The sequence below is a fragment of the Canis lupus genome, chromosome 6 (assembly GCF_003254725.2).
Source record: "Canis lupus dingo isolate Sandy chromosome 6, ASM325472v2, whole genome shotgun sequence".
Lineage (NCBI taxonomy): Eukaryota > Metazoa > Chordata > Mammalia > Carnivora > Canidae > Canis > Canis lupus.
In genome coordinates, this window is record NC_064248.1 from 68729487 (window position 1) to 68751123 (window position 21637).

The 21637-nt window shown below is 40.2% G+C and overlaps 2 protein-coding genes and 1 long non-coding RNA gene across 40 annotated transcripts in view; 2 read left to right on the plus strand and 1 right to left on the minus strand.

Moving 5' to 3' along the window:
* Positions 1–16406, minus strand: part of DNAJB4 (DnaJ heat shock protein family (Hsp40) member B4) — a 44844-nt gene extending 28438 nt beyond the window's left edge. Inside the window, exons 1-2 of one of the 10 annotated variants that reach the window (XM_025417927.3) lie at positions 15789–15978; positions 15379–15459 (exon numbers count right to left, since the gene is read on the minus strand). The gene's annotated coding sequence lies outside the window, so the exon portion shown is untranslated. Of the gene's footprint in view, positions 1–3809; positions 3955–15378; positions 15466–15788; positions 15979–16260 lie in introns of those variants that run through there. The other 9 variants (XM_025417929.3, XM_025417928.3, XM_025417930.3 and 6 more) reach the window with 9 other exon arrangements.
* On the plus strand, positions 3974–12036 carry LOC112641019 (uncharacterized). 2 transcript variants are annotated; one of them, XR_003124429.3, is made up of 3 exons: positions 3974–4037; positions 5443–5534; positions 9868–12036. It is a non-coding gene; the product is annotated as an uncharacterized LOC112641019 (long non-coding RNA). The 2 variants fall into 2 exon arrangements; XR_007411577.1 differs by having other exon boundaries at positions 3975–4037; positions 5251–5534.
* Positions 16407–16441: 35 nt separating the features above from the next.
* FUBP1 (far upstream element binding protein 1) overlaps positions 16442–21637 on the plus strand; it is a 40130-nt gene continuing 34934 nt past the window's right edge. For all 28 annotated transcript variants that reach the window (XR_003124424.3, XR_003124427.3, XR_003124423.3 and 25 more), the window contains exon 1: positions 16442–16581. Coding sequence is in view for 23 of the 28 variants with exons in the window: in XM_025417895.3 (XP_025273680.1) it covers positions 16462–16581 (120 nt within the window). In the remaining 5 variants the exon portion in view is untranslated. The remainder of the gene's footprint in view (positions 16582–21637) is intronic.

Sequence of the window (21637 nt, forward strand, 5' to 3'; positions counted from 1 at the left end):
CTAAGATTGCATTCCTACTTACTATCATTTAACAACTCATTTCTCTAATTCCCCAACTATAATGTAAGATCATATATGGCAAAGGTTTATTTGACTCCCAAAAACCTAGTACAACAATAATTAATTGAATTGAATGTGCATAAAGGTGTCCAGGAAAGAGTTGGATATTCTGAATTGGGACTTAGGAAAAAAGTCTTAGATAAAATAAAGCTTTAGAAAATATGGTAACACAAGTGGTGGGTGGCTCAATGGTTGAGCATCTGCCTTTGGCTCAGGTCATGATCCTGGAGTCCCAGGATTGAGTCCCACATTGGGCTCTCCATGGGGAGCCTGCTTCTCCCTCTACCAGTGTGTCTGCCTCTCTCTCTCTCTGTCTGTCATGTATAAATACATAAAAACTAAAAAAAAAAAAAAAAAAGTGAAAAAGTAGAGTGTAAGAGAGGAATAATTTTTGAAAGAATCAAAGACAGAACGTTAGGATGCCCAGCATTTAAGGGACATATCAATCAAGAGAAGACAATGAAAAACACTGAAAAGGAACAGAGACCAAGTGACAATGGAATGGGAGATACTACTGATTATGAACCAAACAACCATTCCTATCTTCTTTCTAGCTTAACAGATATCTAATTTCTTCCAAAATAATGAACTCAAGGAAGGTGGAGCATCCCCAGTCCCTGGGGAATGATTCATGGTTAGTTTAAATCTTTCATAGTAATCACATTTCCTCTTACCAGTGATTGATGTAAGGGATGGTCGATGGGAGGTGAGGGAAATGCTCTGGGGAACTTTAGGCAGACTGTCCTCCCCATAAAGAAATACCTACCCAGGAGAAACCCCAATCCCAGAACTGCCTTTCTGCTTTTGGATAATGAAAACACGATGCCTGTTATCTTACAACCCTGAAGGTAAACATCTGTGACACAGTGAGAATGGTAGAGGGTAGAGAGCAAGAGCTTGGTTTCTCAATAGCATTGTTGCATCTCTCAATCAATCCTGGAACCTCTCATCATTGGACTTCCTGTTTGAGAGATTCTGTTACTTGAAGGTGAAAGCATCCTGATACCACTGGTGTCCCAAAATTAAGAGGAACATTTCATGAAGGAGATAGTAAAGACAAGAAAGATAATAGAAGAGTACTCACAAGGGTGATCTTGGTTTCAAGAGTTACTGGTAATCATGGTAAACACTTAAAAAAACATTAACTATGTGCAAGCACTACTCTAAAAACTTAACACATATAAACTCATTTAATTTCTCACAAAAAAAAAATTTCTCACAACAATCCTACGAAGTAAATGTAACTGTAGGCAATGAAAAGCAAAAGCCAGAATCCAATGAATTGAATAAGAGGGATATGAAAATGCAGTAGTAAATTCAAACATTTCAAGAAAGTCATCTGAAGGAAAGAAGGGAGGGAGGTTTTAAAATGGTCAAGAGAAGAAAACAATGTAGAGGAAGATGAGATATATAAGAATGAGATATAAAAAAAATACTTAAGAAATTATTGCTTAGATAAGGTTCAGAGAAGATTGGATGATTTGGTACCAAGAGTACAAGTAGATAAAATTTGAACAAAATGAGAAGTGGGCTCTGAGATTAACCAATTTAAAATATGAAGGAAAGAGGATGAGCTTGGAAGAACAAGTTCATAGATGCTATCAATGTTCTTTTTTTTTTTTAAGATTTATTGATTTATTTATGATAGACATAGAGAGAGAGAGAGGCAGAGACACAGGCAGAGGGAGAAGCAGGCTCCACGCTGGGAGCCCGACGCAGAACTCGATCCCGGGACACCAGGATCCTGCCCTGGGCCAAAGGCAGGCGCGAAACCACTGAGCCACCCAGGGATCCCCGATGCTATCAATGTTCTTTAAAATTTTTTTTTTCTTTAAAATTTTTTTAAAAAAGAACATCCACTACTAAAGAGCTAAGAATAAATGTAGGGTATCTAACAGGAATGGCGATCGTCTGGCATAGCAGTTATGGGAAACAGGAAGGAGATTCATCAGAAACAAGTAAGATTACTAAATTGGACCCAGCTGAAACCAAAAAATCATGATGAACAGACATTAATTTCTTCACAAACATTTTAAGGACCTTCCCATATGCCATGGCACCTTTCTAGCTACAGGGATACGTATGAACAAAAATTCCTGCCTCATGTACTTTACTTTCTAATGGGGAAGATATAATTTTTTTTTAAAGACCTTTTTATTTGAGGGACAGAGAGAGAAGAGAGAAAACAGGTGTGTATGAGCAGGGGGGGAGGCAGAGGGGGAGGGAGAGGGAAAGAGAGAAACTCTAACAGACTCTGTTGAGCAAGGAGTCTCATGTGGGGCTCCATCCCAGGACCCTGAGATCATGACCTGAGACAAAATCAAGAGTCAGCTGCTTAACCAACTGAGCCATCCAGGCACTCCTATACAAATTTCTTAATAATTAAAAATATTTTAAAAATACTACTATATGGAATGTAAATGAAAATAAGAATGCTGGGATCCCTGGGTGGCGCAGCGGTTTGGCGCCTGCCTTTGGCCCAGGGCGTGATCCTGGAGACCCTGGATCGAATCCCACGTCAGGCTCCCGGTGCATGGAGCCTGCTTCTCCCTCTGCCTGTGTCTCTGCCTCTCTCTCTCTCTCTGTGACTATCATAAATAAATAAAAATTAAAAAAAAAAAAAAAAGAAAATAAGAATGCTAAAGAAAGGGACATCTGGGTGGCTCAGTGGTTGAGCGTCTGCCTCGAGCTCAGGGTGATCCCTCCTGGGAGGAGTCCTGCATTGGGGCTCCCTGCGAGAAGCCTGCTTCTCCCTCTGCCTGTGTCTCTGCCTCTATGTGTCTCTCATGAATAAATAAAATATTTTAAAAATGCTAAGGAAAATTAAAATTAAAATTTTAGATGGGGTGAGAAGTGGCTTCACAGAGAAAATGACATTTGTTCAGTGACTTGAAAGAGGAAAGGGAGAAAACTATGTATATATGTGGGGGTTGATAACAGATAGAGGGAAAAATCAACTATAAAAAGAGGTGAGAGAATATTAGGCAACTTCAAGGTACAGCTGTGTCAGAATGATGGGGTGGGGGACAGTCAGAGAAATAAGTGGCTAGGTGGTGTAGAGTCTTGTAGGCCACTAAAAGGCTTTGACTTGTATTTGGGGGGGGAAGATGAGAAGCCATTGGAGTTTTATTCAGAATGACAGGTTGCTTGGTTTCTATATTAAGAGTAGGAAAGGATGGTAGGCAATGATGGAAGACCAGTAAGAATGTATTGCAATAATTCAGGTGGTTTGGACAATAATGTAGCAGTGGAGATATTAATTCATTTTAAAGGTAGAGTCAATAGGGCTTCCTAATGAATCAGATGTGGAATGTGAGAGAAATCAGTAACTACGAGGTTTTTAAGCTTCAGAAAACTGGAAGAACAAAATTGCTGTTGACTAATATAGGAGCATAGAAGAGCTGAGGGGTGGGGAATTGGGGAGTTCAATATTGGATGTACCGAGTTTAAGATGCTTATTAAACTTACAAATGGTAGTATCTAAAAGGCAGTTGGATATGAGTCTACTATTCATAAGACACAGTCCAGACAGAAGATAAAAAATTAGGAGTAGAGGTGATCTTAAAATCTTGAGGCTAAAGGAGATTATACTAGAGTGAATGTAGATGGGGGGCGGGGGGGGGGGAGGTCCATGGCCAGAGTCCTAAGATTCACAAATGCAGTAGTAATAAAAACTTTCCTAGGAAGGTGGGGGCCTCTCCCTTATCCCCAGGAGATGAATCTTAATTATTCAAAACCAAGTATGTTACTTGCTAGAGTAAGCCTGTGATTCAGCTTTGGTCACCACAAGGTTAGTCCGATTGGCATCCAGGGGAAGAGAGTAGTAGAAAGGTTTCCTTGCTTTAAAAGAAAAACTTTCTTCTTCCACTTTAGTTATGACTGCGTAACACTGGGAACCATGGCAACCCTTATGCAATCATTAGGAGCATTAAGCCACATGCTGAGGATGGCAGAGGACAAAGATGAAAAAAAAATGGGTATCTCATTGCTGAGCTGCTAAATCAACCAGGCCTAGGGCGACCACTCTATGCCTGGATTTTTTAAAATTTATTATTTAATATGGGTTTTCATTACTTATAGGAAATAGCATCTGGTTAAAATATCTCATTTTTAATTTTCATAGCCATGCTTAGGGTATCAAACAACAAATTGAAACTCAGGGGGAGCCTGGATGGCTCAGTCAGTAGAGCATGTGACCCTTGATCTTGGGATTGGGAGTCTGAGCCCCACATTGGGCATAAAATTTAATTTAAAAATAAAACAGATTTAGATACAAATGAACAAACTGAAACTCAAAAAGGTTAAACCTGGCAAGGTTAAATAACCTAGCACTTAAGTAACAAATGGTGAACTGAAGCTCATTTAAATCCAATGTCTATTTTAAGTGATTAAGAGTTGTGGATTTAGAGTAGGCACTATTGAAAGATGGGAATGGGAGTTGGAATTCTTGAAGTGACTAGCGAACTAAGGTCAGGAAGTAATAGAGATTCAAAAAAAGGGAAATGTCAGAAAAATAGAATATATTAATAAATAAGATAAAGTGAAAAAACCTCTTCTTGAGAGAATATTAGAATTGAAGATTTTTATTTTTTGAGTAATTGAAGACTAGATGTAGGTTGTACCGATGTGGGGGAATTAACTGCATTTTGAGTGCTCAGGGACTGATTGCTTAATATTTACTAACAAACACTTACTATGTGGCACATTATTTTATTTACTTGGGATTCAGTGCTAACCAAAATCCACAAGATGCTCTGTGGAGTTCATGCTCTGGTGTGAAGAAGAGACAATAAACAAACAACTAGAACTTTAGTGGATATGGAGTTTCTGGCCAGCATAGTCAGCAGCATTCAGTAGTGTTATGATTTGAGATGAAGTTCCCTGGTTGTGGCTTGGCTGGCAACTGAGGCCTTTACTCAAAAGTTGGAAACAGAACACAAGTGAATGAAAATCAGAATGACAATAAATGGCAACTATGTGACTATTTCAAATATTTCATAACATATGCACACTAGGAAGTAAATGTTTAATTAATGATCTGATCAAGTTTTCTTTTTTCCATTCCAACTCTTCAACCCATTGCTTAATAAACTACAGATTATATTTTAAAGATTTTATTTTTAAGTAATCTCTACACCCAACATGGGGCTCGAACTCATAACTCCTGATTCTTTTTTTTTTTTTTTTAAGATTTAAAAAATTTATTTACTCACAAGAGACACACAGAGAGAGAGAGGCAGAGATACAGGCAGAGGAAGAAGGCTCCATGCAGGGAGCCCAACGTGGGACTTGATCCCAGGAATCTAGGACCACACCCTGGGCCAAAGGCAGGCGCTATACGTCTGAACCACCCAGGGATCCCCCTTGATTATTCTTTTTTAGACTGATGCAAAGATCTGAAAACAAAGGTGGGAGTCTTCACAGTGATTCATGGTTTCATTCAACATTCACTCCCCCGGATAAACTTCATGAGGGTAAGCATATTTGTCTATTTTGTTTATTTATTGTATCTCCAGCATCTGGAACAATGGCCAGTATTTTTGTTGAATTGAATAAATAAGCACCTACTGGATTACAGGTATTATGTTAATCACAAAGGTAAATAAAACAGTTCCTTAAGGAGTTTACCATTTTAAAGGCTCAAAAAAAATCTCTTGGTCTTCACCTACATCAAGTACATCCTTAAAGAACAGGGTTGTTAAGAATCTAATAGTATTATCTGTCCTGGATAAACAAAATTTATTGTAGGCTTCATATGATTTTAAATTTCAAAAATAAATTACCATTCTATCTCGAAAAATTAGTATTTGCATCAGTAGGTACTACAATTAGATGACCTATTATGAACAATGATTATGGTAAATCACAGAAAAATAACAATTTCAGATGTTTCTTTTAAAAATTTTAATTCCTTCTTTTCATTTGCAAGTCCTTTCAAATATATTTTAACAAAAATGAAGTGAGAATATCAGTTAATATGAAGCAACATAAAAGAACAAACAGAATCAGAAGGCAAATTCCAAAGAGATCACTGCTATAAATAGAGACATGGAAATGTCAGGACAGAGAAGCAAAGTTCCACTAAAAAACAACAACAAAACTGTATGCCAAGTGGGCTTTAGATCTCATACCCACCCATCTTCAGTTAAGGATTTCATTGGCAAAAATCCTTTCAGTAATCTATTTCAAAACATAAATGTTAAGTAAAGGTAAATGTCCTGATTACAAAAATCAAGATGTTTTTGGTTCTGCAGATTCTTTTTCCCCTTGTACCTAAGAAGCAAAAAACCTCCAACTGAAACTTAACCCAATCACTGCTGCTTCCGTTCTTTGATGAAATAAAGAGCACTGGATTAGGAGTCTAGTCTTGGCTCTGTAATTAATCTGCATGGCTCTCATGCAATCTGGGTCATAATTAACTCCATCATAAAATGACAAACAGACGAGATGATCTTCAAGGTCTTTCCAAGTCTGCTATTCTAAGAAAAGTTGAGTGAAACTTCTCTTCCATGCTTTATAGTCTCAAAAGTCAATATTCATACATTCACATATTTAATAATTTGAACTCTGCTTTTGCTGGGAAGTGTTAACTATAACAATTCAATTTTATATTAAGACTTTAGGAAAACAACAACAACAAAAGGTTTTACCAACATAAAAGCACTACACCATACTGGGCAAACCAAAGAGTAAGATCCAGTCCTCAACCAGCTCTCTTATACAGAGAGAAAAAAGGGGAGAGAACAAGATCTCTGTTTTCAGAACATGTACTAGTCTGGCTGGACAAACAAAATTTAAGCTAAATTCTGCATTTATTAAACTTTTTTGCAAAAGAGGGCAGTTTTCAAACTGATAAGCCTAAGAATCAACTAAGAAGCCTGTTTTTTTAAAATAAGATTTCCTAAAAACATGTTTCATTCGGTGCAGGTGGGACCCAAGTATCTACATTTTTAAAAAATACCCCAGATAATGCACGGGGTTTCTCAAACATACCCTTAAGAAACACTGCCCTAGCCTAGATAAATTTTTTTTAAAGATTTTTATTTATTTATGAGAGACAGAAAGAGAGGCAGAGACACAGGCAGAGGGAGAAGCAGGCTCCACGCAGGGAGCCCGATGTGGGACTCGGGCCTAGGACTCCAGGATCCCACCCTGGGATGAAGGCAGGCGCTAAACCACTGAGCCACCCAGGGATCCCCTAGATCAAGAGAAAATTGATAGAGTTCAAAAACAGGAAATGCTTCTAGGTCTTGAGTTCTCCAGACTATATGCCCGTAACAACTAGAGAACAAACTATAAGGCATCAAAAATTAGCAAAAGTCTGATGGAGCACGTAGGCTTCAGTTATATTTCAGTGGTTCTCAAATGTGGGTTGAACTTTTAAGTATCAACCTAGGAAGTTGTTACACATACAGATATAGACCAATTAAATCAGTCTCTGGGAAAGGGAATTGAGGCTCAGTTTTAATATCTTAAAAAAGTTCCCTGTAACCAATGCACTGAATTAAGTAAAAGATCAATGGAACTGGTTAGTCAGGTTAAGGTCATCATTAAATCATTAAAAGATGATTTTTAATTTTGACCTTCATTTGGCTAAAAGTTTAATGTAAAAGATAACTGTAACAGAAGTGAAAGGAACTGACATATAAATACATGATTTAAGCACGGAGAGAAAAAATAAACATGTTTTGACTATAAAATAAGGGGAAAATAACAGTAAAAATATAAATTTATTTTAGATATTTTGTTTTATTTATTTTTAAATTTTTATTTATTCATGATAGTCACACACAGAGAGAGAGAGAGAGAGAGAGAGAGAGAGAGGCAGAGAGACAGGCAGAGGGAGAAGCAGGCTCCATGCCGGGAGCCCAATGTGGGACTCGATCCCGAGTCTCCAGGATCGCGCCCTGGGCCAAAGGCAGGCGCCAAACCGCTGCGCCACCCAGGGATCCCTGTGCTTTTTTATTTTTAAATTTTATTTATTTATTCATGAGAGACACACAGAGAGAGGAAGAGGCACAGGCAGAGGGAGAAGCAGGCTCCATCCAGGGAGCCCGACGTGGGACTCAATCCCGGGTCTCCAGGATCAGGCCCTGGGCCGAAGGCGGTGCTAAACCACTGAGCCACCCAGGCTGCCCCCTTGTGTCCTTTTTATAAAAGGACTTTATGGGGATCCCTGGGTGGCTCAGCGGTTTGGCGCCTGCCTTTGGCCCAGGGCGCTATCCTGGAGACCTGGGATCGAGTCCCACATTGGGCTCCTGGCATGGAGCCTGCTTCTCTCTCTGCCTGTGTCTCTGCCTCTCTCTGTCTATCGTAAATAATTAAAAAAAAAAAAAAAAAAAAAAGAAAAGGGACACCTAGGTGGCTCAGCGGTTGAGCGTCTGCCTTTGGCCCAGGGCATGATCCCAGGATCCAGGATCAAGTCCCACATCAGGCTCCTTGTGGAGAGCCTGCTTCTCTCTCCGTGTCTCTGCCTCTCTCTGTGTGTCTGTCAATTTAAAATAAAAAAAAAAAAAAGGATTTTACTTATTTGAGAAAGAGAGAGAAGAGGGAGATAACGAGCATGAGTAAGGAGGAGAGCTCCAGCAGGCTCCCTGCTGAGTAGGGAGCTGGGTCAATGATGTAGGACTCTGGGCTCAATCATGACCTGAGCTGAAGGCAGCCACCCAGAGCAGAATGGGCCACCCAGACACCCCGACATTCTGGTTTTGAGGCAACACACAAAAGGAGTCTTGGAGATAGGTTTGGAAATACATCTAGGGAATAAATACAGGACTAAATCAGAGTAAATTAAGAAAACTTATATAACACTGTATGTTAATATACTGGAATTAAAAATTTTTTGAACTTTCACAGGCCTAAAAAAATGATTATATCAGGGCAGCCGGGTGGCTCCACCGTATAGTGCCACCTTCAGCCCAGGGCGTGATCCTGGAGACCCAGGATTGAGTCCCACGTCAGGCTCCCTGCATGGAGCCTGCTTCTCCCTCTGCCTGTGTCTCTGCTTCTGTCTCTCATGAATAAATAAAATCTTTTTAAAAATTATTAAATCATATATATTACATATATTCTGTAGTTTCATTATATATTATATTCCGCATCATTATATACCACTTTTATTATAAATTATTGGAATGTATGCTATAGAATTAACTGAAATCACTCAGGAAGGAACTGAGAGGTAAAGGCCAGTTTTTTGAGACAGATGCTGTCAAGAATATCATATTTTCAACTTAGCATTATTCCTATAGTAAGGGGAAGCTTGAGAGAGTTATGGCTTATCAGTAAGGGCAGGCAGCTCTAAAATTTTTTCATTAAATACTGATATCCAATTTCCTATATATTCTATGACACTATGCTGTATCTCCCATGATCCTGGTCAAAGGACAGATCCTGCTTATATGCAGGTTGCCAACAAATGTGAGCAACCAGCCAAATGCAATATATATTCAAAGAGGCCTTGTGTACAATACAGTAAGAATGGTCCTTCTCTCATTAAATTTGAAGAATCTAGTAATGTTAGGAATGGCACCTAAGCAAGCCCCTCCCTCTTCCCCCATATATACCTTCTGCCTTCACTGAAGGGCAAAGAAAATTTATTTCACAAAGAACCCTTGTCTGTAAAAAATTTTACTTTTAATTTTCAGAAGACTGATTTAAAAACTCTTGGTATGTTTCTTTTGGGAGGTGGGCTATTTTATAAAGGAAACCAATATGCAACCAGCATAAATACTATAATAGATGTTGTGTGATGATACAGAGGAAAAACAAAAATTAAGCAATCCTATTCTTTTTGTCTTTTTAAAGATTTTATTTATTTATTAGAGACACAGAGAATGACAGAGAGAGAGAGAGACAAAGACACAGGCAGAGGGAGAAGCAGGCTCTATGCAGGGAGCCCAACGTGGGACTCGATCCCAGGTCTCCAGGATCACACCCTGGGCTGAAGGCGGCGCTAAACCGCTAAGCCACCGGGGCTGTCCAATCCTATTCTTTTCTTGAAGAGGCTTACAATTACGTTAGTGATGTGTATTACAAACCCAAAAGCCCCCTGAAAATACATTTGAAAAATAACACTAATCATACCAAATATATTTACCACATTTACGCTCTCTCTCACACACACATCACATCCTATATATACTTTAGTAAGGCATGTTACTAATCCAGCCAATGCAATTAACACAGAAAAACAAACTTCTTTCATATTATACGACACAAGGGTTCTTTAATTTTGTATGTAATATTTTTGTTACCTTACATTAAAAACTGCCTTCTTACGAAGAACTTTGGCATGTATCTTGATAAAAATGCAAGTATTTTAAAATCCAAGTAAGAAATGCTAAGTTGTAAACCACATCACAGATATTACAAAGAGATACATTTCATTACTTGACTTTTTATAGATTCTGCTTGATTCAACTCAGGTTGCTTGGGTTCAGATCACTGACATGGACACATGACCTTGGGCATCGCTTCTCAGCCTTTTGGCTAAGATCAAGTGTGACCTTGGGCATATTAGTTAACTTACCTATATCCCAGAAAATAGAGATTTTAATAGCACCTCTTAGAGCCATTGTAAGAATAAATGAATTAAACACAGGTAAAGCACTTAGGTAATAAAATATAGGCAAAACCCAGTATGGAGCACTAGCCACTATTAGCTATTGCTATGAATGTGCTATGCAGTGAAGACACAGAGAAAGACACAGCCCCTATCGTCACAGACTTTACAATTTGGTGGTTAACTCCAAACAAACAATAAGTGATATTATGCTATTATTGCCATGATGTAGTACATGACAACAAATAGGAATCCCTAAATTTTAGAGTTCTGGACAAGCTTTCTGGAAAAATGGAAATTACCAGGCAACAGTAAAATAAAAGAGGTGGGAAGTGTACCGGACAGAAAGGGAGCTCTGTAGTTATGGATAAAGGACAATGACAAGGATGATAAAAGGCTGGATTTAGGGCAAATCAATGATATTGAGCAATACCCTAGTATTTTTCAGTCTTCTTACAGCCCTTCAACCAGGGTACATTAACAAATTTGGCAACCAAATCAGAGAAATTTCAAACAACTGAAGAGTGAGATGATAGTATTGTAGCTTCCAAAAGGGAAAACAGAAATTACAGTGTAAAAATATTAGACTTTTTATTATCTCTTACTATTGGCTATTTTTCAGAAACAGATTAAAATGCCCTCTCTTTGGTATGCTGGTAACAGGAAGAAGTTGTGTGATTACCAAAGAGCATATTGATTATACTTGAATGCAGGTCCTCTTGGACCAAGTCCAGAATCCTTTCCATATCTAAGGCTGCCTCCAGTTTCAGACACTGGTCAAAATGTCGTCCTCCAAAATACTCCAAAGTTAATTTGTGTTAATAACTTTGTCCTCTAAAATGTTAACATATTCTGCTTCCATTCACACCTTAGTCTGAAATAGAATTCTAGAAACTCAGAAGGGATGTAAAGGTCATTAAACCAATAACCAACCTAATGATCAAATACCCTAACAATATCCTGGACCATTTACTTTAATTTGAAGTGGCCACTTTCCTCCTCAAATCTAACCTGAATCTGTTGTGACTGTGTACTGAGGAAATACTGGCCTGGTTTAAATGACACAGAGTATAGCATGAAGTTATGAGATCCTTTTGGCTAAGACTGGTTAGGAGGTAGGTGATTGGTATAAAGTTGAGCCAGGAAGCCTGTACAATTTTGTCATTCTAAAATGCCTGTTAAGGGGTGCCTGGGTGGCACAGTCAGTTATGCATCCCACTCTTGGTTTCAGCTTAGGTCACGATCTCAAGGTGATGAGATTGAACTTTTTTTTTTTTTTTTTGAGATCGAACCCCTTGTTGGGCTATGCACACACCAGTCTGTTTGGGACTCTCTCTTCTCTCTTCTTTCGCTCACTCTCCTCCCCCCAACCTCTCTCAAATAAATAAATCTTAAAAAAAAAAAAAAAAAAAGCCCGTTAAAAAGCCATAATGGATTAGGAGGAGGAAAAAAAAGCCATAATGGACTATTTTTCTCCAGGTTAAAAATAAGAGTCTATTATATTTCATAGATTTAACACATCCAAAAGTGAAAAGTGCAAAGAAAAAAATCACAGTCATTTGGTAAACAATAAATCAGAAGGTAAATGAAGAAAACTTGCCGGTACATTTAATAACCCCACATTTATTACATTTGCTAATCTTTTCACTCTGTTATTTGGTAAATCTAGATGCTCCCTGCTAGACTTCTGGAAGTTCAAAAACACTGACTTTAGCTTCATCCTCAGGATGCAATATGAAATATTAATTTCTGTGGTAAGAATCTATAAAATATAATCCAGCCAAATATTCAGCCAATCTCTCAAAGCACAATTAGCCAATTTTAGACCATTAGCTATGATACATCCACTTTTAAGAAAATTTATATTGCAAAAGGGAATATAGCCAAGAAAAGCCTGATTTCATCAATTACAATGAAATTATCTACAGTAACCAGCAAAGTACAAATGGCTTTGAGAAGATCAAATGGACTGAGAACTCACATAGCCTAATCAAAAGTCACTGGTTGGTTTTCCCACAATTCAGTTGCTCTTGCAGGATCCTGTTTTTTTTTTTTTTTTAAGGTTTTATTTATTCATTCATGAGAGACACAGAGAGAGGCAGAGACACAGGCAGAGGGAGAAGCAGGCTTCTGAGGGGAGCCTGATGTGGGACTTGATCCGGACCCTGGGATCACACCCTGAGCCCAAGGCAGATACTCAACTGCTGAGCCACTCATGGATCCTGGATTTATCAAACCTAAGATTTGAACATAGCTGCAATCCAAAATATGTACATAGGTTATCCTTTTTTAATTATAAAATGCCAGAAGCCAAATTACACATTTAAAACTAGTTTCCATTTGCACAGTACTTTCTGGTTTCTAAAGAGCTCTCAGATACCTCATTTGAGGAGAGTAAAGCAAGTTATTATCACTAACATAGATGAGAAATCTCAGACAGACACTAAGCTACTTGCCCAAGTTCACAAAACCAACTCAAACGTAGAGGCAGATTTTTTTCAATATGCATCCATTCAACAAACATCTAGAACGCAGATTATGCATTAGGGACTAGTCAATGGTAGGCAGTCCTGGTTCTCCAGTTTATATTCTAAAGGAAAAGAAGCAATAAACAAATACATAGAACATAATTTCAGATAAATGCTATAAACATTTGCAGGTATTGCAGAATGCCACAACTAGAGGTCAGAGATGGCCTAATGAGGTGACATTTGAACTGAGCCTCAAATGATGAGGACACATCTATCATCCGTGTGAAAGTCTTTAAGAGCATCCAGGCCAGAAAGAAGAAAGAGCAAATATAAAATCCCAAAGGCAGAAAGTATCTTGGACAGCAAGGTGAGTGAAGAATGAGAGAGGAGTGTTTAGAGACAGTGGTCCAATCTTAGGGAACCCCTACACCACTTCAGGAGATAGGATTTAGGGGATCCCTGGGTGGCGCAGCGGTTTGGCGCCTGCCTTTGGCCCAGGGCGCGATCCTGGAGACCCGGGATCGAATCCCACATCGGGCTCCCGGTGCATGGAGCCTGCTTCTCCCTCTGCCTGTGTCTCTGCCTCTCTCTCTCTGTAACTATCATAAATAAATAAAAAAAAAAAAAAAAAAAAAATTAAAAAAAAAAAAAAAAAAAAAGGAGATAGGATTTACAGGGCAATACTTGGGGCACCTGGGTGTCTCAGTTGGTTAAGTGGGTTAAGTGTTTGACTCTTGGCTCCAGCTCACATCATGACCTCAGGGTCGTGAGATCCAACCCAGCCTAGTGTTGGGCTCCCCAGTCAGTAGGGAGCCGTCTCTCTCCTTCTCCCTCTGCCCTTATCCCAACCTGCACCATGCGCACACTCTCTCTGAAATAAATAAATCTTAAAAAAAAAAAAGTGCAGTAAGAAGACAAAGGTGAGATGATCTGATTTGTTTTAAATAAATCATTCAAGCTGCTATATGAAAACAATTGTTATACAATCAGGTAGAGGCTTGAGCTTCAAAAGTACTGGTAACAGGTGCTTGTTACTTTTGAGACCTTGCGTGTCTATTACCTATAACTTCATACTTTGAAAAAGCAAATCGTGGAGATTTAAGAGTAGAAGCAGAAAAATCAAGTAGAACACTATTATAATCCAAGATTGAAGTGATGATAACTTGGGCAGAGTTTAAATGGAAATTAATAGAATTTGCAACATTACCACGAAAGTATGGTAAATGGGTCTTTCCAATGGAGAGGAAGGGGCAGGAATGAAAGCTGATGACCAGTGGTTAAGGTGGGATGATTTTGCCTACCAGGGGACATCAGCCAAGTCTGGAGACATTTCCGGCTGTCACAATTGAGCGTGTGGTGGTATGTGGGGGGAGGGGGTGTTATGTTACTGGCATCTAGGTAGAGGCTAAGGATGCTGCTAAACCTATTACAGCACAAAGAATCACCTGGTTAAACGTGTCGATAGTGTTGAAGTCAAGAAATCCTGACCTAAACCAATCCCAACTGGTTCCCACCCTGGTTCCAGGAGAGCCTACAAATAAACTACAGACGAAGATCCTTCCTTTCACTATTTTTTTTTAATTTATTTTTTCCTTTCATTATTTAGAGACAACTAAAGTTGTCTGAAATAAAGCTAATTTGTGTGGAGAAGTAAATTCTATCACTCTGTGGTCAACTCTGCATTGGTCAGGACTGACTGGTAGAGGTCTAATTGATAAAATGCGAAAAACCAATTGATCAACAAGTATCATTTGTTGGACAGACTTTCTCAAAACACAACTGAAAAAATTTTTGTCCAGCAATACGCCCCAACCATGCTTTTAGTCTTTTTTTTCTCTTTTTTTAGCCAGTTCTCTTTCCATCCGTAGTCCAATACATTTACTGCTTTAATACGAATCCGCCCCCCTCCAAATCTAAGGAGATAGATAATGGAAGCTGTAGATGGCTAAGATGGTAGGAAGGGTTTCACTGGTGGACAGTCCACCCCAAAGACCCCGAACACTCGCAATGGGAAACGTGCTATTTTTTTTTTTGACCCGAGTCACCAAACACAAAACTGCCAGAGTTGGTAAAGTTCGTTTTACTCCAGTCTTTGTTACCAAAAAAGAAAGGCATTGGGGGTGGGGGAGGGGGTGGAGCGGCATCACTTCGATCGACGCCTAAAGCATCTCAACGAGTCTGCAACTACTGATTTCTAGTAAAGCAGTAAAGGTCCTGCCACCAAACGCTCCGGACGGTCTCAAACTACTCGGTAACCGAAGTAGGGGAACCGGAAGTACGTACCGGAAGTCAGTCCCGGGAGGACCACCGGGAACGGCGTCCTACGGTAAACAGGGTTCTCCTGGGCCCCGGGGCTGGGGCACACTATTTTTAAAAAGACACAAAGTCGATTTTAGTCCAGAAAACGGATGTTGGGGGAAATAAAAAAGAAAGAAAGAAAAAAAAGAAAAATAAAGAAAACGGATGTTGTTGTTAATCCTACGGTGACCTCCGTTAAACTGGCCCCCGGACACACACAACACTAGGTTACCACGCGTGGTGACGAGATTTTAGGAACAATCACGTTTTTTAAGAAGGGAAACGGCGGTCTCCGTTCCACAGCCTCATCCACACCGCAACGAAGCATCCACATCAGCCCGAGGCATAAGGCGGCCTCCAGCCTGACTTCATGCCCACCTGGCGATAAAACACACCTGTCCACCTAGAAGCAAGGCACAGGGACCCTCGGCTACCCTGAGAGTCAGGTCGAGGTGCCGCCGGGCCGGGAGGGCGGCTTCGCGAGCATCTCCGCGCGGCGTCCCGGGCGCGGCGCTCTCCAGACGCGGCCGCGTCGTCCTTACGCCTGCCGACGTTACCCCCCTTTCCCACGGATACACAGAATGACCCCCGGCGGAAAATTCACCCCCCAGTCCCTCCCCGAGGCCGCAACCAATAAAAAACAGCGACTCTTTTCTTCCGAGCTTCGGAAACTCCGGCAAGCAGGGTCACCGCGCGTGCCTCCCGCGCCACCCCGGAAGTACTAGCCGCACGGCCGCGGCAAGAGAATACGCGTAGAGGAGGCGCCAAAGAAACCCCGTGTCTCGCGAGACCTTAAACACAAGCCTCGCGACATCCCTCTGACTTTCCCTAGGTTTTTTTTTTTTTTTTTTTTTCTTCCAGCCCTACCTTCCCACACACACGCACCCACACCGGTTCGTTGCTTCAAAACATCGCGAGACTTTCTCCTTTCAGTCTCCGCCCCTTTACGGCACGATGGTCGCACAAGAATGTGATACAGCCTCGACGGCCGCCATTTTCTTTCTTTCTTAGCAGTTGGCTGAGGGAAGGTCTCTGCGAGGCAGCGGCAGCGGCCACTGTAGCGTAGACATGGCAGACTACTCAACAGTGCCTCCGCCTTCTTCTGGCTCAGCTGGTGGTGGAGGCGGCGGCGGCGGCGGCGGCGGCGTTAACGATGCGTTCAAAGATGCGCTGCAGAGAGCACGGCAGGTAAGTCCGGTCCGCGCGGCGGGATCGCGACCGCTCGCGGTAATTGGCCGCCGGCTGAGTAGGCCGCTAGTTCTGGGCGCATGAGGAAGAGGGAAGAAGTGCCCTTCCGGCCTCTGAAATGCGACGAGACTCGTGCTTCCCCACGCCGGTGGTAGTTGGGCGCCTGGAACTCGGGTTTTGTGCTCGTTGGGGTTTTAAGCCACTTGGAACCCGCGACGCGCGTTTCGCGCAGATGGCTCTCGGGCTCGCTCGCTCGCTCGCTTCTGCGGCAGTCGCGCCGCCTTCTCAGGAGTTAGCTTGGCGTTTCCTTTTTTTTTTTTTTTTTCTTTCTTTCTTTCTTTCTTTTCCCCCCTCAGAGCGAACGTCGTCCTCCGTGGGATCGAGCGCGCGTAGTTCTCACACAATAACGCGGAAGGTTCTGGCAATGAGTCTGGGAGAGGACTAGGGTCTGCCCTCAGGAGCCATGGCCGGGGGGGATTGTGTCAGGAGAGCCGCCTTGCCAGCTTGCCGCCCGTTGGGGCTCTCGAGGTGAAGCTCACGCCGACCAGGAAGAGGCTTAGTAAGGCGGCGCTGGGATCCCGACGTGGACTCCGTCCTCAGGCAGGGTTTGCGTGTCAGTGGGTTGGCTCCACCGGCCCTTTCGCCCGTTTATTTCTCAAAATGGCTTCGGGCCCATTATACCCGAAGTTTCAATTTGAATCTGCCTCTCACTTCAGAGTCGTAAACTGACCAGACCTCTTTGTATTACGTAGGTTGCGTACATTTGCCCCGAAGGCAGTTCTTCCCTAAACGGAAGCTGTTTTTTTTTTTTTTTTTAAAGAAAGAAAGAAGGAAAAAAAAAAAAGATTTACTTCAGGAAATTCGAAGACTTCTTGATTTGAACTTTTAGATAGTCCTTTACAGTGACTGGGACTTAAAATGTCTGTTGTTGGTATGCCTGGAATTGTATGCAGGGAAAGCGACTTTATTTTCTTCGTTACGACATTTTCTCCTGTTAGGGGCTAGATTTGGAGGACAGTGTTAGGCCCACGGCAGTCAGACTCATTTGGTGGTCTGTTTTCTGTGTGCGTTGGGAGGTAACTTCGTTAACTTTTTTTTTTTTTTCCCACCGTCCAGTTCTATTACAGGATCGTTGGAGTCAAAGCTGCATAAGATCTGTAATAATGTAACAAAAGCGCTGGCTTTTTTTTATCATGGGAACACATTATAAGTAACTTGCCTGTACTTGGTTATAATCAGATGTAGTCAACAAAAAGTCACCATTAATACCGATTGTGCAACTCTTTCGCCTGAATTTGATTACTTCTGAACGCTTTTAGAATAGCGACCGAAACATTTGTATAGTGGTAGAAACCGTTAGCGGGTTTTTAGTAGACTGGGTTGGAAGACTCACCTGAATTATTTTTTGTGCAACCAGTGTATTGAATTAATCTGTGCTACACACTGTACTTAGGTCCTAAGAGATCTTTTTACTGTGTGAATTGTAGTTCTGCCTTCTAGGAAGTGATAATGTAGTCAAGGAACCAAACGCAAACGGATAGTACTATCTGATTAATACTTTCAGAGAGGAGTAGACAAAAGCGGCACCGTTAATTTATCCACTTATTCTGTAAACATTTATAGAGTTCCAGCTGTGAGTCAGGCACTGTATACAACACCAAAGAGTGGGGTGCTTAACTGCCAAAGGACTGATATTTTAAGCAAGGCATTAAAGAATGAGTGAAAGTTTGAGCAGTGGAAAAAGAAGCAGCATGTGCAAAGGTATGGGGTTTTTTGGAATGACAGGAACCCAGGAAATGAAGTCGCTGGAGGATAATGTTGGTTGGGGGAAAGAGGGTGGAAATAGAGGTGAGTACAGTTGGATACAACTTCTGAAAGACTTTGGGTTACCATGCTTTAATTAAAAACTGGACCTCGTTATTTGGCTAAGCTGTAATTTCCCAATTGTGTTAGATGGTTTTTTTAAATATAGAAATTGTCTTCAAGCTGGATTTCTTGTACTCTTTTTATGCCAATAGGTCACTTGCCTCAATGTTTTTGCTGTAATGATAATGATTCTTTACAGATGTCTTGCTGTAATAACTTATTTATTTTTTTCAGAATTGATCTTTAGCCTGAGATGCTTAAATTTAGCTTTTGAGTTGAATTTCCCCTTTTGATTACAGTTGAAGATGCTTATGTCAGTTGTAGCTGCTTGTCTGAGAGATAGAAATGGAATACAGGGAGGAATACTTGGAACAAGAGAACAAGTTAGGTTAATATCCGAACTTTTACCTAAAGTATATTAAAAGCATCAGATTGTATTTCCCAAATCCCCATCTAATCTTAAGTTTCTTTTTTTTGTCCAGCATGTTATGCTGTTCTTGGAAGGAAGAGGTCTAAGAACAGCTTCTTGCCCTCAGAGAACCGAGTACTAAAAGAGATGCTACTGGCTTTTTTAACTGGACAGTTCTTCATTAATGCAGGACAAGTGATTAGGGTCCCTGGTCCCTACCTAGCTCACTTTGCCATCTGGTAATTTAGACCAAATGGCCCAATCATTTTTCCAGAGAATCCCAGTGACTTATTTTTTTAATGTGAAATTTCCAGATTTTTAAATACTCTCTGAGCTAAATTCAGCACCGGGGCACCAGATTGCTACTCTAGTTCAGGGTTTCCAGCCGGTACACTTTAGAGATTTATATTTGTGTATTTCAAGCTGTAACTCAAAAGGATGGGGTTGGGATTCTTTGGTGATCACACTTAAATAACCACTTACCAGTTCTGTCTCCAAAACATTGGAAAATCAAAATGTATGTTTCTACCTTTTTTTTCCCCTTGACATTATGGGAAGATAGAAGTGAATCAAACTAGGAATCCATATTTGGTAGAGCACAAATTAAACAAGAATATCAGGCCTGATTCTTTAGCCTCTAAACAGCTATTAGTTTTTAAATTCTCATGTATTCTTGAAATCTCTTCCTTGATTGTAAAAGTGATTCAGACTGCATTATGTTGTTTGAATGCAATGAAAATTTTATAAAATACAATTGTTGACTTTTCAGTTACCATTAATCTCTGCTGAAAAGTAGTGCTTGAGTAGGGTTTGATTTATTAGAGAATATGGGGGAGGGGAGCAGAGCAGCAGTGAGGGTCAGAGGGAGAGGGACAAGCAGACTCCAGGTTCAGTAGGATGCCCATCTCGGGGCTCTATCCTCAGACCCTGGGACTGACCCTCAGACCTGAGTTGAAAGCAGACGCTTAACGGACTGAGCAACCCAGGTGCCTGTTTATACATTTTGTGACAGGATAGCAAAGCTTGATTGTGATTTTTTTTTAGTTTCTCTATTGTAGGAGAGGACAATATTGTTATAAAAATGGTTAATGTTTTTATTAAGAGCTCTTCTCTAATGTTTTTGTATTGTTTCTGAATTTTTGAAATGGTGTTAATTCTTCTGAGTGAACAAAGTATCAACATTTCATTTTCATTTGAATAGTTCTAGAACTATTCAGTGAATAATAGGGAGGTATAAGTAAGTATCCTTTCTCTAATGCAGAAGTTCCTTGGAGTTCAAGGAGTGCTGCTCTGCAAACTCCTGCAGCATTTGTAAAAGCCAACTGCAGAAGGTATTCACAGCTTAAACCATTTTCCGATCATCAGTAGTTACTATCTTCTCTGGCCTAAAATTCTTTCTAAAGTCAACGCCAGGCAGTGTATTTAAGTTCTAAGGAACAATCCAAATGTTAGGCCTTTTAAAACTTAAGGATGGAAAAGCAGTTGTTTTCAGCTGTGATGAAGAAACCTTTCAGAAAATAAGATTTTAGTTAGATACTCAGACACAAAACAGGCTTTTGAGAAAGTGAAAGGATGATTACGGGAGGTTAGATTGACCAAAGCTTTTTTAAGTTTTTTTCTTTTTTTAAGTAATCTCTACACCCAACTTGGGGCTCGAACTCATGACCCTGAGGTCAAAAGTTGCATGCTCTTCTGAGACAATCAGGTGCCACTCCCAAAGCCTTTTTTAAGTCAAGCATCTTAATATTTACTCCTGATATGCTTTGTAAGAAAGAGAGAAATCTAGAAACCATAAGAAGTACAGTTGGCATATGGGAACTGATATATATACATATATATATGTATATATATTCAATTTTAAGTGATAGATTCGTAAGTGGTTTTTAAGACTCGAGTTGTTGAATATACTTATCCTCTCCAGTTTTGTAATTATAATGAAGCATGGAACAGTTGGTTTAGTTCCATATCAGGATCCCTTTAGGGGAATTCTAGGCACCAGAAGTTTGATTTTTCTGTGTAATTTTTTACCATGGAAAATTTCAGATATAAAATTAACAGAATAATGAACACTAATGAACCTATCACTCACCTTCGGTGACTACTCCCTTGTAGTAATTAGCATTGAGCTATGTAGAAATTGGGACATCATCACTGACTTACTATGTAACCCATGTTAAGTTACCTCTTGAGATTTTTTTCTATTGTAAAATGGATCTCTGTCTTACTAGGATTGTTGTGATGATTCAGTGACAAAATGAGTGTAAAATATATAGTATGAAGTTTAGTCTATTGCTGGCACTCAGCAACATTAGTTCATTTCTCCTTTCATAGAAAAATGGAGAAAACATCCACTGGTTGTGTCCTACCTTGTGACTTGAGGCTACAATTTTTTACGTAATGTTGTTTATAGTTAAGCGCAAGTGATTATTTGCCCTACTCTAAAAAGTCTTTAACCATGATATATGATTTATGGTTTTGTAGCTGAGACTTTTCTTAGAGATATAGCTTCCCAGGCTTTTCCCCCACCACCCTCCCATGTTTCCATAGCACAGGATTGTCTGATAGAAATATAATGCAAGTCCCATATCTTATTTAATGCAACATACCCAAAATATTACCATTTTGACTTGTGTGCAATGTGAAAAAAACTGAGATGCTTTCCATTCATTATGTTTGATTCAAGTTTTCAGTATCCTAATACATACATTTCAATTCGGACTGGCCAGTTTTTAAGTACTCCGTAACCATGTGTGGCTAGCATCCACCTTATTAGAAAACACA